The 17,333-nt window shown below is 42.6% G+C and overlaps 1 protein-coding gene across 2 annotated transcripts; it reads left to right on the top strand.

The window, feature by feature from the left end:
* Nucleotides 1-3,726: 3,726 nt before the first annotated feature.
* Nucleotides 3,727-11,181, top strand: Kgd4 (alpha-ketoglutarate dehydrogenase subunit 4). 2 transcript variants are annotated; one of them, XM_090331124.1, is made up of 4 exons: nucleotides 3,727-3,839; nucleotides 8,970-9,033; nucleotides 9,937-10,121; nucleotides 10,981-11,177. In XM_090331124.1, exons 1-4 carry the CDS (start codon nucleotides 3,798-3,800, stop codon nucleotides 10,996-10,998), a joined length of 309 nt encoding a protein of 102 aa, XP_090187250.1. In that variant the 5' UTR covers nucleotides 3,727-3,797; the 3' UTR covers nucleotides 10,999-11,177. The 2 variants fall into 2 exon arrangements, with proteins under 2 accessions (XP_090187250.1, XP_090187251.1); XM_090331125.1 differs by lacking the exon at nucleotides 3,727-3,839 and adding an exon at nucleotides 3,854-4,075 and having other exon boundaries at nucleotides 10,981-11,181.
* Nucleotides 11,182-17,333: the final 6,152 nt, after the last annotated feature.

The raw sequence follows: 17,333 nt of genomic DNA on the forward strand, positions 1-17,333 counted from the left end.
TTTTTTTTTTTTTTTTTTTTTTTTTTTGCCAGTCCTGGGCTGGAGCTCAGGGCCTGAGCACTGTCCTTGGACTTTCTCAAGGCTAGAGCTCTACCACTTGAGCCTCAGCACCACTTCCGGCTTTTTTCTATGTATGTGGTACCGAGGAATTGAACCCGGATATTCATGCATGCTAGGCAAGCACTTTAACCACTAGGCCAAACTCCTGGCCCATGCATCTAGATATCTTTCACCTGATTCAAAAGTTGGTAGACCTCAGGCTGAAAATTGGCTTAGTGCAGAGCGCTTGCCTAGCATATACAGGTTTGATTCTTCAGTATCACATATATAGAAAAAGCCAGAAGTGGTGCTGTAGCTCAAGTGGTAGAGCTCTAGCCTTGAGAAAGCCCAAGAACAGTGGTCAGGCCCTGAGTTCAAGCCCTAGGACTGGCAAAAAAAAAAAAAAAGTGACCTCAAGGAGTGTGTTCTGGAACATCACCACAGATTCTAGAGACATTCTAGTGTTGCAGTGGCAACAGTATTGGACTAAGTAAATTTTCCAGCAGGCTGCTTCATAATTAGCACTCATTTGACTAGATACCTTAGAGTAAATGGCCTAGTAGCATTTAATGGCAATTTAATACATAGCATATTCACTCAGGTTAAGCCTGGAGTTTAAAACTCTTTGACCTGGAGCTTGAACCCAGGGCCTGAGCCTAAGCCTGGATTTTGTGGCTTTGTGTTCCCTGGGCCACAATAGGTGACATTACTATTAGAAGGAAACTAGATGCACAGAGGCTTTGGGCTGCATAAGAGTTCACAGTAAGGCATGAATTGTAGCAGCCTGCTGGCAAGCATGATATCTGTGAATAATAGAATAAGAGATAGGAATGAAGGTGAGACTTTTGTACTGAGGGAGTAAGATCCCAACCAGCCAGTTAGCCCAATGTGGACATTCACTATACTTGTCCCCATGGAAGAGCCTCTTTGAATGGGGCAGTTCATCTCTGTGGTCCACTGTGAGAGGCACCACCAACTAGAGATTTGCCCATGCAGAATGTGGTAGCCAACCACCTGTGCTTGGTAGGATCTATGGATTCCCCAGTTGCAAACCAACTTATATAAGGCCTTTGTATGTAGAAAGAGAATAAAAGCAGGTTATGTTCCTACCTCTGTGCCTTCTTTGGGAATCACCATGAAATACTGATAATTAATTTGAACATTTTAAGCTCCCTCAAGCTCCCGTCACAGGACAGGATTCCTTAAGGAAATCACATGTGAAAGAAGCATAAATCTGTTTAAAAAAAAAAAAACACCCAACGACAATATCCAGGCCCTGAGTTTAAGCTCCAGGGCTTGCAAAAATAAATCCACAAATATCTGACTTTTTTTTGCCAGTCCTGGCTTTGAACTCAGGGCCTTGAGCGTTGTCTTTGGACTTTCTCGAGGCTAGAGCTCTACCACTGGAGCCACAGCACCACTTCTGGCTTTTTCTATGTATGAGGTACTGAGGAATCAAACCCGGGTCTTTGTACATGCTAGGCAAGTACTTTATCACTAGGTCAAACTCCTGGCCCCTGATTTTTTTGGGGGGTGGGGAGTCATGGGGCTTGAACTCTGGGCCTGAGCATTGTCCTTGAGCTCTTCAGCTCAAGGCTACCACCCGACCCTTGCCATGCCTCACTTCCTGTTTTCTAGAGGTTAATTGGAGATAAGAGTCTCAGGTCCTTTTGTGCGGAGACTGGCTTTGAACCTTGATCTTCAGATCTCAGACTCCTGAGTAGCTAGGATTCTAGGCATGAGCCAACGTGCCTGGCACCCCTGATTTTTTAAAAATTTTTCTTAAACTTTTTTGGTACTGGGGTTTGAACTCAAGGCCTTGCTCTTACTCCAACTCTACAAATTGAAACATGTTTCCTAGGTGCAGTCCCTGCACTTGCTCAAGGCTAGTACTCTACCACTTAAGCCACAGCTTTACTTCTGCATGCTTTTTTGTTGAAGTGCAGATGAGAGTCTCAATCAGATTCCTCCTGCCCTGGCAAGTTTTGAACCCGATCCTCAGATCTCAGCCTCCTGAGTAGCTAGGATTACAGGTAGGAGCCACCAACACCCAGCTTTTTTTTTTTTTTGTTATTGTTGTGCTTTAGTTTTCTTTTATGGAGAGTAGAGCGGTAAAGAGTGGAAAGAGGAAGGGTGAACAAATGTAATAATCATGCTAATCAGTATACACCATGTGGAAAATGACATATGTAACTTGTGGACAGGGATGGAAGGGGTAAACTGGGAGAAAGCAAAGGAAGGGAAGAAGAAGAAGGAGGAGGAGGAGGAGGAGGAGGAAAGGAGGAGGAGGAGGAGGAAGAGGAAGCAGGAAGAAGAAATAATGGAGGAGGAGGAAGAGGAAGAAGAGAAAAAAAGTATAGTCAATTACCTGACTTAGGAAATGGTAACCCCTCTGTACACCTTAATAATAAACTTGTATTTAAAAAGTAACTTTAGGCACATCTGTAACTCCAGCTATGTGGCTATATGGATCACGAGGTCAATTCCAGTTTAAAAAAAAAAAAGGTAAGATGGTATTTGAAAAATAAACCAGTAGAACAGAATGGGGGGGGAAGGGTAGGATTGGTATCAAGTGGTAAAGTGTTTTTAAGCATGAGGCATCTGAATAATTTTAGTTCTCTAAAAGTTGAAGCAGAAGCAAGTAGCTCATCATGAATAACAGATTGGAGCAAACAAATAGAAATCAAAGCTAGCCAGGCACTGGTGGCTCAAGCCTTAATCCTCGCTACTCAGGAGGCTGAGATCTGAGGATCCCAGTTCAAAGCCAGCTGGGGCAGGAAAGTTCAGGAGCAATTAGCTACCAGGAAATTGGAAGTGACTCTGTGGCTCAAAGTGGTAGAGCTGAAGAACTCAGGGACAGCTCTCCCAGGGAGGATTCAAGCCCCATGACTGGGTGTGGGGGAGAACACTAGAATTGATGACTTCCTACAAAGTTTCTCATTGAGGGGCTGGGAGCGTGGCCTAGTGGTAGAGTATTCGCCTAGCATGCACGAAATCCTGGGTTTGATTCCTCAGTACCACATACACAGAAAAAGCTGGAAGTGATGCTGTGGCTCAAGTGGCAGAGTGTTAGCCTAGAGCAAAAAGTGTCTGAGGACAGTGCCCAGGCCCTGAGTGCCAGTACTCGCAAAAAAAACTTTTTCACTGAGGAAGCTACAGAGCTTGTATTTCCATGAAGGTGTTGTTCAGAGGGGTTAATGTGAACAATTCTCTTTTGAACGATAATCCTTGGCTTTCTTCCAGTTTCCCCGTCCTGTCCTTGCCCACACGTTACATAGCTCATTTTCCACACAGAATATACTGAATACCATGATTGCACTTGTTCATCCTTCCTTCCTCCTTCCTCTTTGCACTCCCCAAGAAGCAGAAAATGAAAGAGACACACACACACACACACACACACGCACACACACACTACGAATAACCCATGTTTCCTGACATACGTTTGAGCTTGTATTATTTTATAGTTTCAGATTAAATTTTTGAAGTACACTGAAATTAGAAACAGCTATCTGGGAAGACAACAACCCTGCATAAATAAAAGGCTGATGAAGCAAATAATCCAAACAGTTAACCAACCAATAGGCAAGTCTAGGTTGAGTTCCCAGGCGGGAAGGGGCGGGGCCACCCGCAGAGGCGGACGGCACGCCCCGCCCCACGACGTCACAATCAGGCCCCGCCCCCACAGCCCACTTCGGGGGAGCACCGCGGCTCGGCTCGGCTCGCTCGCGCCCCGGAAGCTGCCCCTTCCTGGGGTCATGATGGGCAGCAAGATGGCGTCTGCCAGCAGGGTCGTTCAGGTAAAGGGATTCGGGTGCCCTTCCGCACCTGGGGCGGTGGGGATGGTACAGGTGTGGCCGCGGCGCTGGAGAGGAGACGCGGGGGCCGAGGATGCGCGGTGAGCGCGGCCCGGAACGGGGTCGGCGCCGGGTTGTGTGTCTGACATTGGGACCTTGAGTTTGTTGCGCCGGGAGTGAGCCAGTCCGGAGCTGAGGGCTGGAGCCCTGCAGGGGGAATGCGGCGTCTCACTGGGCAGGTAGGTAGGCTCGAGGCCCCCGGCCCCCTTCGCAGGACCCCAGCCGCTGCAGTCGGCGGGCTCTGCAGCCCCTCCTAGCGCGGCCAGTCACGGCCAATCGGCGTCTGCGGTCGCCGGCCACGTCCCGGGTCGGCCAATCCGAGGAAGGCGGCGTGAAGGGAAGCAAACCTTGGGTCTGACCCGGCGTCCCTTCAAGGTCTTGGGAATGGAGGGATAACCGGTTCCTGGGCTGCGTCCTCGCCCGAGGCCGGGGCGACGCGACCTCGCCCAAGTTCCTTGCGTGTTCTTTAGTGCCGCTCGCCCCAGCCTTGTCCCCGTGTTTGATGGGCAGCTAGAGGAATATGGTTAGTCCACTCTCATCTGATCACTCCTGACACTTTCAGGGGGGTTAGCTCCTTCGGTTTACAACCTTTTGTAACCCATATTTATGTAGTCGTTTGCAATTTTGCAAGCATTTTATTCACCGATTGGTTTTTACCTGCCATGTGAGACGTGCATTTCCCTCTTACTAGCACATTTCTTCTCTTGTTTGCCAGTCCTGGAACCCGAACTCAGGGTCTTGGCACTGTCCTTGAGCTTTTCTTTCGTCCTCACGGCCAGCGCTCTTACCACTTGAGCTACAGTGCCACTTTCGGCTTTTTCTGTGTACATGGTACTGAGGAATCGAACCCAGCTTCTAGACAATCACTCTACAGCTAGGCCAACTCCCAGCCCTAGCACATTTCTAAAAGACTTTGTCCTAATTGAAAATTATGTAAGGACAGAGAACATCTGATAAAGGCCTGGTATCTATAATACATAACCATATATATCAATATATCATATAAAATCATATAATCTAAAATGGGTCTTTGATGGAGCATATAACTATACTCAACAGTCCTTGCTTGCCAGGAAAATAGTTAAAACCAGAAGGTACTACATATCCACCAAAATGACTAACATTTTTTGTTGGTACTGGCTAGACCAGAACGTTGTATATGCTCTGTCTTAGCTGTGCAGTCTTTTTTTCCCCTCTCCTACTGATCTGGGCTTGAACTCAGGACCTCATGCTCTTCCTTTGCTTTTTCGCTCAAGTTTGGGGCTCTATTGCTTTAGCAAGGCTCCACTGCAGGCTTTTTGTGGTTAATTGAAGATGAGTATGATTGTCTGCCAGGGCTGTCTTCAACTATGTTTCTCAGAACTCAGCGACAGCCTCAAGAGTAGCTAGGATTATAACTGTGAACCACCAGCTCATGATCACAATCACTCCTTGTGACTAAAATTTAGTGCTGGCAATATCAAATGGTGATGTGAATAGAAACTAACATTGGAAATCTTCATACATCACTCTTAGGTGTATAAAACAGTACAGTGCAGACACTTTAGAAAACAGGCATTTTTGTTTCTTTTCTTTTACCAGACCTGGGGCTTGAACTCAGTGCCTGGGCACTGTTCCTGAGCTTCTTTTGCTCAAGGCTAGCATTCTACCACTTGACCTATAGAACCACTTCTGGATTTTTTTTTTAATGTGGTACTGAGGAATTGAACCACGGGTCTTCATGCATGATAGGCAAGCACTCCCAGTCCGAGTGCATGTACTTTAAAGGAATCGTTTAATGTCCAGTTACAAATGTATTAACTGAAATATGGTAGAAGAGTGCAAAGGCAAAGTTCAACAAAATAAACAGGAAGTACTTGAAAGGGGTGGGGTGGGGTCAAGGGGGAAAGGATGGATGAATGAAGAGGATAAGGGAATGAATTCAATGTGTATCCTAAGACACACATGCATACAATGTGTATCCTAATTAAGAATAAGAGAAGGCTGGGAGTTTGGCCTAGTGGTAGACTGCTTGCCTCGCATGCACAAAGACCTAAATTCGATTCCTTGGTACCACATATACAGAAAAAAAGCCGGAAGTGGTGCTGAGGCTCAAGTGGTAGAGCTCTCGCCTTAAGAAAGCCCAAGGACAGTGCTCAGGCCCTGAGCTCAAGCTCAGGACTGGCAAAAAAAAAAAAACAAAAACAAAAAAAAAAAACAGGGAAGGGATGGATAAGAGATAGGTAAAAATGTTGAAAGGGGTATCACTGATCAAGATGCATCGTATTTATAAACTGCTTTGATAAACTGCAATCCCTTTGTACAGCTACTTTAAGACAAAATAAATAAAATCAGCCAGGTGCTGGTGACTCAAGCCTGCAATCCTAGCTACTCAGGAGTCTGAGATCTTAGGATCACAGGTCAAAGCCATCCCAGGCACAAGTCTGTAAGACTCTTAGCTCCAGTTAACCACCAGAAAACCTGAAGTATGGCACCATGGCTTAAAGTAGTAGAGAGCTAGCCTTGAGCTGAAGAGCTCAGGGATAGGACCCGGAGTTCAAACCTCAGACTGACCAAAATAATTTTTTTATTAAAAAAATAATTTAATCCAAAAGGAGTTCCCAGAAGCCCCAGAGTGCTGAAATAAAGAATGGCATTCTCTGTGGATGAAGGTGATTAATTCTAGGACAACTCTAGAGATTTTTTTTTTTTCTAGTTACTGAAAAGTCTGGCAAGGAAGAATATTGACAGCCATATTTAACTGAAGGTGGCTTAGAAAGTCATCCGAGTTCTTTTTTGGGGTCCTGCATGGGGACAGACTTAGGAACAAAAACATTATTTTAGTTGGCTCCTTGTCAGAAAAGAGAGCAAAAGAAAAAGAAAGATTTAATCCGGCCTAGCATTACATACTGCTTTGCTCAAAACAAATCAGCTGCCTGTGCATCACTGCTCATCCACTTCTCTGGCTGATGTGGATGTGTTTGTCTGAGGACATATGTGGATGCCATTCAGAGAGAGCACACATTTATTTTCTCCCCTATTTAATGTTGGAACATGATCATAGTCACTGGTTGGGTCAGAGAAACAATGACAGCAAGGTATAAATCTTCAGAGGCTTTATTAATCTGATTGAATTGAGAAGATAAAGTGGATTTTTGCCAGAAATCCAATAAATTCCCTCCTCCACCTCATGGAATAATAAGGCTCTGTGCCAGTTTTCTCCTTTATTATTGTCTCAGCTCCTCTTTTTATTCTCTTCTCTGATTCATTTCTTCCATGTCTAAAGACCACCTACTATATTCTCCAAGGAGGTTAGTTGAGTCTTGGGTCTTTCAGATTTATTAGAGAAATTGTCTTTGAGCTGGACAGTTCAGAGATTAATTATATGGTTTTCCTTCGCCACGTGGTATGGTCCTGAGATCTGGTGTTCTGTCAGACATGGGTGACTCCCACTTGTATTTCTAGCTATTCAGTAGACTGGGACCTAAAGATCACAGTTCAAAGTCAGCCCGGGCAGTAAAATCTATGAGATTCTTATCTGAGCAAAAAGCTAGACGTAGAGCTGTGGCTCAAGTGGTAGAGTACCAGCCTTGAATTACAGAACTCAGTGACACTGCCTGGGCCCTGAGATCGAGACCCAGTATTGGAGCATGTGCCAGTGCATGTATACACACACACACACACACACACACACACACACACACACACACAATTTCACTGATTAGATTTAGAAGTTATGGGTAGGAAGCATTTACTTCCTACATGACACTAGAGGCACTGTGTTATACCAACCCAAGATTTGATTCACTAGTCAAAGCTAGTAGTCCTGAGATCTCCATGTCTCCATACTGGTTAGTCTCATTCTTCACTGCCATTGGAAGTGGTGAGATGGAAGTTAAGGCAGAGCAGTGGTTGTAACTTGAGCTTCCTCTGTGTTCATGGCATTGGCTCTAATTTTGGTAAATAGTGTTGGACCTTCTTAAGCCATACCCCTCTATATGGTCCAGAGATAGAAATTCACAGTATCTGATGAAGATTTACTCTTCACTATCAGAATCTGTGGTTGTGGTTGTGTGCGTGCGTGCATGTGTGCGTACGTGCATGTGTGTGTTAATATTGCCTCCTCCTAGTCCCTATTTCCCAACCAAAAAAAAATTAAAAATTTAAAAAATAAATTCAGGTCTAGGAGTTTGGCCTAGTGATTGTGCTTGCCTAGCGTTCATGAAGACCTAGGTTTGATTCCTGGGTACCACATACATAAAAAAAAGCTGGAAGTGACACTGTGGCTCAAGTAGCTGAGCGAATTCAAGCCTCAGGACTGTCAAACATAATAATAATAATAATAATAATAATAATAATAATAATAATAATTTCATTCCACGAAATAAAACCAACAAAATAAAAGCTTTGTTTTTAAAAAAAAAGTACTTCAGGATATCAAATAACAGTTACCTAAGACATTGATGAGGCAAGACTGGAAAGAGAAGGAGAAATCTGTTGAAAATGTTTCAAAAAGGGGTTCTGGGAAAGGGAGAATGATGAGAGGGTGAAATTGGGCACATGTATTCGTGTGTAGAAATAGCTCAATGAAAAAACCCTTGTACAGCTAATATCTGATATTAAAGTGGGTTTTGTTGTTAATGTTGTCAGTCTTGGAACTTGAATTCAAGGTCTGGGTGTTGTCCCTAAGCTCTTCAGCTCAAGGCTTTGAGCCACAATGCCACTTCCAGTTTTCTGGTGGTTAGAGTTATCTTACAGACTTTCCTTCAGGGCTGACTTTTAACCGTGATCCTCAGATCTCAGCCTCCTGAATAGCTAGGATTACAGGTGTAAGCCAGCAGTGTCTATTTTTCCTGTTCTTTCCTTAGTCATGCAACACACAATCCATGTTGTTTCTTCATTGGGTTGTTTACACATTTGTTGGTGGCTCAATAAAACAATGTATATAGTCCAAAGTTATGAATTAGTAACAGTGCATAGATCAGCTTTACAATTTAAAGTTGTTGTCAAGAATAATATTAGTAGATCATTGTTTTTGCAGATGGGTTTTAAGGATTTGTTTGTTTGTTTTTTACACATTTTATTTTTCTTTAGGCAGTCAAGCCACATACTCCATTAATAAGATTTCCTAATAGAAGAGACAATCCTAAACTCAGTGGTAAGTTGCTGTTTATTGAAAAAAACATTTTTTTAAACATTCAAGCTGGGTACCAGTGGCTCATGGCTGTAATCCTAACTACTCAGGAGGCTGAGATCTGAAGACTGTGGTTCAAAGCCAGCATGGGTAGGAAAGTCTGTGATACTCATCTCAAATTAACTACAAAAAATCTAGAAGTGGAGCTGCCCCTCAAGTGGTAGAATGCACACGTTGAGCATGAAAACTCAGGGATAGTGCCAAGACTCTGAGTTCAATCCCAAGGACTGCCATATAAATTGAAACAAAAATAGAAACCGGATTGCCATTGGCTCACATCTGTAATTCTAGTTACCTCAGTAGGCTGAGATCTAAGGATTGCAGTTCCAGCCTGGGCAGGAAAGTCCAGCAGACATTTCCAATTAACTACCAAAAAGCTAGAAGTAAAGCTCTGTTTCAAGAGGCACAGTACCAGCCTTGAGTAAAAAAAGTTCAGTAACAGTGCCCAGACCCTGAATTTGTCCAAGTATATACACATACACACACACACACACAGAGGAATTATTTTTAAAATGAGTTGATCTGATTTCAAGAATGAATTGAGTCAGTAGTAGCTAAATTGAAAATAACTTTTTTTTGGTAGAGGTTGGTCCTGGAGCTTGAACTCGGCCTGGGTACTATCCTTGAGCTGCTTTTGGCTAATGGTTAAAGCTCTACCACTTGAGCCACAGCACCACTCTTGGCATTTTCTGAATGGCTTACTGGAAATGAGTCTGACTTTCTTGCCCAGGCTGGCTTCAAATGTGGTCCCCAGATCTCAGACCTCTGAATAGCTAGGGTTATAGGTATGAGCCTCCAGCACCCTGCTCAAAATAACATTTTAATACACCTGAGTGATTTCCCTAATTGGCTTTTTTTAAATTTCAGCATCAGAAGCTTTGAGGTCGGCAGGGCTTCCACCTCACTCTTCTTTGGTCTCCCAGCATGCTAAAGGAAGTAAATCACCAGACGTGATGCATCAGGGTCCACCAGACACTGCAGCAATATTAAAAACATTACCTCAGAAATACAGAAGGAAACTGATATCTCAAGAAGAAATGGAATTTATCCAAGTATGTGATTATTGTTTATTACAGGATTGTGTAAAGTACCATTAACACTTTGGCGTGCATGCTCTTCCTACTGTTTGGTTGTGTATGGTCAGAGTTAAGAAAAGGTGGAGGCCAGGACTGTGAGAAACAAACCCTCATCAGGCCCTCAGTAAGGTAGCACCATGGTTGACCAATTAAAGCCTCTTGATAAACAGCTCCTAGGTATTCTGTTTTGTTTTTTTATTAAAGAATGTATTAACATTGATTTTTACATCATATTATAAATGATGTGTCTAACCAACAAAAAGCTTCCAAGACAAAGAAACGTTATAATAACTGATATAGGTCAGTGATTTTTTATGTTTGTTTGCCAGTCCTGGGCCTTGAACTCAGAGCCTGAGCACTGCCCTTAGGCTTTCTCAAGGTTAGAAATCTACCACTTGAGCCACAGCACCACTTCCAGCTTTTTTTTTTCTATGCATGTGGTACTGAAGAATCGAACCCAGGTCTTCATGCATGCTAGGCAAGCACTCCACCACTAGGCCAAATTCCTGGCCCAGGTCGATAATGTTTATGCAATAAATGTGAATGCACCAAAACTTTAAAAACCTGAATTGTTTTTAACAAATCAGAGATCATTGTGTACATTTGTATAGTTTCTACTTGTGTAGTTTTGGTTTTGGTTTTTGGATTTTTTTGTGTGTGTGTGCTTGGGTTTGAATTCAGGGCCCTGGTGCTGTCCCTTTAGCTTTTTCACTCAAGGCTGGTGCTCTACCACCAGAGCCAGAATTCTACTTCCTCACTGTGTAATTCTGTAAGTAGCCATAAACATAACCTGAGTCATTTTATTGTTTAATCTCCTTTATGTTTTTCTTTTCAGCGTGGAGGTCCAGAATAATCATTGAGGCTGCTGTTTATCATCAAAGAATTATCTTTACAATAAAGGACATCCAAAATGACAAGTACAAAATTGTATATTAAACAACCTTAATAAATATCCTGAGAAAATGAAATATAGAAAATATAGATGGACACTTGTATTTCCTAATTTATGTATCTTGGTCAGCTTCTCTACAAGCTTGCCAAATTGTTTATGTATTTTATACTTATTAAAGTATACATTTTTAAATGTTAGCTTATTAATTTGCTCTTGATTATCAAAGATTATCAATGATGAACTAGTAAAAGCACACATATCTCATAAACTATTACCGGCATCTCATAGTTTCACTTTTCTTTATGTTAAACATGGGAAGAACTGCTTTATGGAAGTAATTTAACTGAACTTAGGACTAGTGAAATAATATCACCACTTTTTGCTCTTAACTCTTAATGATTTTTCATTCATAAGGTTATTGGAACATAACTGGTTTGGTAAAGCATATTCAAATTTAAACGATAAAACTGTAGTCAAGAAGTAATATTAAGAAAATTTGTTCTTTGGTTTGGCTTACTGTTTTGGTAACAATCGTATGTGAAAATTATAGTACCTATTAACTTTCTCTACTTTAATTTCTAAAAGCCTCCTCCTAATTTCTAAAATACTAAAAAGTATTTACCTTAAGGCAAGCACCCCATGAAAATATCACAGGGTCTTCTCCTGCCAAGGGTATATATATATATTGGGAAAGAAAATCCTGGCAAAACTAAATAAATTCATACCTATAATTTTAACATATGCTGTAAAGAAGTACATTAAGCAAGTTCATTAGTAATAATAGGATTGAGTTTTTATTTTTGTCCAATTACCTATGTGTTAGTCTTTACATCTTTCTACTGTTTCAAAGTTGATACACTTTTTGTGTCAATTCTGTGCTGTGGACTAGTATGCTTCCCACACAAATAGGATAGGGATTTGTTACTAGCAATGAGCTATTCTGGTAACTCAGGAAAAATAAATGATGCATCTTATTTAACCAGTTTTGTGTTCTCAGGACCTGAGCTCAGGTTTGAACTTAGCCTGGCACTCTCAGCCTTCTTGCTCACCAGTGACACTCCACCACTTGAATCACAACTCCAGTCTGGCATTGGAGGTGGAATCTCAGGACTTTTTCTACCCAGGCTAGCTTGTTTTTGTTTTTGTTTTTGTTTTTGCTAGTCCTGGGGCTTGAACTCAGGGACTAGGCACTGTCCTTAGGCTTTCTCAAGGCTAGAGCTCTAACACTTGAGCCATAGCACCATTTCCGGCTGTTTTTGTGTATGTGGCACTGAGGAATCAAACCCAGGGCTTCATGCATGCTAGATGAGCACTCTACCACTAGGCCAAACTCCCCCAGGCTTCCTTTGAACTGTGATCTTCCAAGACTGTTTCCTGAGTAGCTAGGATTATGGGCATGAGCAGAAAGAAAGCAAGAAAGAGAAGGAAGGAAGGAAGAAGCAGGATGGAAGGAAAAAGAAAGATACTAGCTAGGAATCTTTTTTATTTAAAGAACTATTTTCCCATGCCGGGAGTTTGGCCTAGTGGTTAAAGTACTTGCCTAGCATGCACAAAGACCCGGGTTCGATTCCTCGGTACCACATATATAGAAAAAAGCCAGAAGTGGTGCCGAGGCTCAAGTGGTAGAGCTCTAGCCTTGAGAAAGTCCAAGGACAGTGCTCAGGCCCTGAGCTCAAGCCCAGGACTGGCAAAAAAAAAAAAGAAAAAAAAAAAAAGAACTATTTTCCCATTAGCCTTTTCATTTCAGTAAAAGAAAGTGTAGGGCTAGAGGTTCGACTCAGGTTGTAGAGTGCTTAGCTATCAAGCAGCACCAGAAAAATTCAGCTCAGGGAAGGAAGTAGGGCGGGGGGGGGGGGGTGAGGGGAAGAGGAAAAGGAAGAGAGAAGGAAGAAAGGGAAAGGGGAAAAAAAGAAAAGGAAATAAGTCCTGTAACTGGATGTGTATGTAAGGGTATATACACTTACTATAAAGGCCAAAAGAAAATATAGGATTTACTAGTAGCTATGGCAAAAAGCAAATAAATAAGAATGCCATCTCTGTGGAGAATTCTACAAGTCACATTGCCTGTTTTTTTGTTTTGTTTTTTAGGGGTGTTTTTGTTTTTGTTTTGCTTATTTGGTTTGGTTTGGTTTCGGTTTTGTATCAGTCCTGGAGCTTGAATTCAGGACTTGTGTGCTCTGAGATTTTTTTTTTCCTCTCTCGCAAATGTAGCACTATACCATAAGTTACACTTGAGCCACAGCCTTAATTCTGTGGTTTTTTGGTGGCTAATTGGAGATAAGAGTCTCATAGAAGCCAGGAGTGGTGGCTCACACCTGTACTCTTAGCTACTCAGGAGACTGAGATCTGAGCAAGGTTCAAACCCTGCCCAGGCAGTAAAAAGTCCATGAGAAAATTGGAAGTGGTGCTGTGGCTCAAGGGGTAGGGCAGTAGCCTTGAGCCGAATTGCTCAGGGACAGCACCCAGGCCCAGAGTTCAAGCCCTACAACCAAAAAAAAAAAAAAAAAGTCTTACAAACTTTCCTGCCTGGGCTGGCTTCAAGCTGCAGTCCTATGATTTCAGCCTCCAGAGGAGCTAAATTATAGACATGAGCCAGAGGTGTTTGGCAATTGCCTGTATTTTCATTTGGGGTTTCATTTCATTTATCAAAGTATATGCAGCCAGGTGCTGGTGTCTCCCACCTGTGATCAGGGTCAGCTGGGCGTAGTCCTTTGCCAGCCTGGCTGGGACTTGCAGATCACCTTGAGGAGCCTCAGGAGGAAGCCTAGCTCTTCTGCAGGCCTCTCCACAGGGACACCAGAGTAAATTAATGACACGGAGCTTCCCCACAGCTACTATGCGTGTGTAAATGAGAAAAACAGACGAGCCAAGTATAGACAGTCTTTTATGATCTCAGAAATCACATACCATGGCTGAGCATGCTGGTGTACATCTGTATTCCTGCACTCAGGAGGCTAAGGCAGGAAGATCAAGAGTTTGAGGCCAGTCTGTGCTAAAGAGGACCAGGAGTTTGGTAGAGTGCTTGCCTAGTATGCACGAAGACCTGTCTGCCATTCCTCGGTACCACATACATAGAAAAAGCTGGAAGTAGCTGGACACGGTGACACGGTGGCTCACGCCTGTAATCCTAGCTACTCAGGAGGCTACTCCAGTTAACCTCTAAAAAATGGGAAGTGGGGCTTGGTTCGAGGGTAGGGCAGTAGCCTTGAGCTGAAGAGCTCAGGGACAGCACCCAGGCTGAGTTCAAGCCCCATGACTCCTCTCCCCCCTCACCAAAAAACAAAAAAAAGCTGGAAGTGGTGCTGTGGCTCAAGTGGTAGAGCTCTAGCCTTGAGAAAGTCCAAAGACAGTGCTCAGACCCTGAGTTCAAGCCCCAGGACGGGCAAAACAACAACAACAACAACAAAAAAACAAATCCAACTATGGCAGAAGCAATAGTGTATAATTTTCTTTAAGTGTTTTTTTTTGTTTTTGTTTTTTTGTCTTTTTTGCTATTGGGGATTGAACCCCAGTATGATGCACTTGCTAGGCAAGCACTTTGTCACTGGGCTACACCCCAGCCTTCCCTACCCCCTCCTTCTCTTCCTACTCCTTCTTCTTCTTCTGGAGTCTGCCTCAGACTCCTGAGTGCTGAGGATACAGGCTTACAACATTGGTCCAGCAGTTTCTGCCATATACAAAACTGTTCACTTGTGTGAATGTCTGCACAATGCATTAAGACCAGAAAACAGTGATCATTACAGCTTTGAAAGCTGGTTAATACAGATGTATAGAAGTGCCTTATAAACTATAAATGCTATGCGAATGTGTAAGACCTTTCATGGAATGACCTCATTGCCTGAGAATAAACATAACTTTTTTTTTTTCCCCAGTCCTGGGCTTGAGCTCAGGGGCAGAGCCCTGTCCTTGGACTTTTTCAAGGCTAGAGCTCTACCACCTTAAGCCTCAGCACCATTTCCGGCTTTTTTCTATATATGTGGTACCGAGAAATCAAACCTGGGTCTTCGTGCATGCTAAGCAAGCACTCTACCACTAGGCCAAACTCCCAGCCCTAAACATAACTTTTACCTTATTGTAAAGGTAAGAAAGTAGCTTAGTTTAGTCCATGTTTTGCTTGCAGAAGGCCCTGGGTTTTATCCCTAGCACACACACACTACACACTAAAAATGGCCTCAAATAGGAACACTTGTCAGCAGCACGAAACAATGTTGTAACTGGCAGCTTATATTCCACACTTAGAAACCACAAGGCTCGGGGGCCGGGAGTTTGGCCTAGTGGTTAAAGTGCTTGCCTAGCATGCATGAAGACCCGGGTTCGATTCCCCGGTACCACATACATAGAAAAAAAAGTCAGAAGTGGTGCTGAGGCTCAAGTGGTAGAGCTCTAGCCTTGAGAAAGTCCAAGGACAGTGCTCAGGCCCTGAGCTCAAGCCCAGGACTGGCAAAAAAAAAAAAAAAAAAAAGAAACCACAAGGCTCACAGTGCACCAACACATTAGCTTGCAAGCTTGTTTCTACAAGCTGTTACAGTGATGTCTTTCATAAGGTACATTAATATGTGACACCCTGTGTCAACAGGCTTGGTTGTCAAAGGAAGATGCTAAGTAAAGCAGCCCTGTTTTCTGCACTGTATAAATTTACCTAGACTCACTTAAAAACCTGAAATGTAATAATGGCTAACAAGCTCACTACATTTTTTTATTTTAATTTGCCAGACTGGGGCTTGAACTCAGGTCCTGGGCACTGTCTTTGGGCTTTTCAAGGCTAGAGCTCTATACCACTTGAGCCACAGCATTACTTCCAGTTTTTTCTGTGTAAGTGGTACTGAAGAATCAAACCCAGGGCTTCATTGCATGGTAGGCAAGCACTCTACCACTAGGCCACACTCCCAGCCCCTTACTACATTTCATATACTATTCCAATGGTTTTACAAGTATGAAGTTATTTAAGCCTTTCAGAAATCCTGAATAGAGCCTATTAGGTAAAGAAACTAAACACTGAAAATAGTTTAAGTCATTATCTAGAGATGGAATAAATTAAAAAAGCAGGCAATCTGGCCTGAAAACATTCAACTACCATATGCCAACTAACTTGTTTAAATGATTAGTTTCCATACTGTGTTGCCGTCTTCAGCATGTCTGAAAGTTACTATTCTCAACTCTTAGAAATATCAAATACAAAACAAGAGGAAAACAGCTACTCCAGTTCAAATTTGGCATCAGTTTTTCTTATGTCCCAGAGCCATCCAATTAGCTAGAAATCAAACTGGTAGCACCTTGTGAAGCCATCTGGATTATTGAACTAACAATGATTTTGCAGTAGGCCTTTCTTGCTTGTCCTTGCCTCTCAAATTCATAGTGTAGTTTCTCTCCCCTGCCAGAATGAATATTTGAAGACAGTGTGACTATATCACTGCTTAATCCCTCCAATAGTTTTGATGCACCACACTGTTCAAAACTGAACCCTCCAGTTTTGAGAATGTGGCTTAATGGTAGAGTGCTTGCCTAGCATGCATGAAGTCCTGGATTCGATTCCTCAGCACCACATACACAGAAAAAGCCAAGAGATAAGAGTGCTAGCCTTGAATAAAAGCTCAGGCACAGTGACCAAACACTGAGTTCAAGCCCCAGGACTGGCAAAAAAAAAAAAAAAAAGACATCTTTGTTATGTTTTCTGCTGGGTTTTGTACGCAATATATATTTGTTAAATAAATCAATGTGTTTACTGTATGGAAATTTATAAGAAGTTGGGTACTGATCACAGCTAACACTTTCTGGAAGTTATAGATTCACATGGTATTGGAATTTGAACTTAGGCCTCAAACTTAGCAGACAGATCATTTACCACTTCAGCCATGCCTCTAGTCTTGTACTTTCTGATTTTGCAGATGGGAGGCTCAGAGAATTTTTGTCCATGTTGGCTTCAAACTTTGACCCTTCAGGTATAAGCTAGAATTACTGGAGTGAGCCACTGATGCTGTGCTAACAAGACTTATTTTTGTAATTCATGAGTTTAATGGCATTCTGCAAAACAGAATGGGCAACAGAACACTACTTTTTGGTTTTGTTACAGGGTCTTACTGTGTAGCCCAGGCTGGCTTCCTTCCTCAGCATTCTGAGTGCAGTGATTTTATAATGTCAGCTAGACCTAGCCTCTGGAGATTTGGCTATTGTCTGACTTTCTTCTGACATTTTGGAAGGTCAGATAAATGTGAAACTTATGTGTACATTTTAATGTTTAATGTGCAGATTCAGTATGAATGACTCCATTTTGGTTTAGTCTGTTGAATAAACAGTGC

The sequence above is a fragment of the Megascapheus bottae genome, chromosome 4, assembly GCF_031878675.1.
Source record: "Megascapheus bottae isolate mThoBot1 chromosome 4, mThoBot2.hap1, whole genome shotgun sequence".
NCBI classification, from domain to species: Eukaryota; Metazoa; Chordata; class Mammalia; order Rodentia; family Geomyidae; genus Megascapheus; species Megascapheus bottae.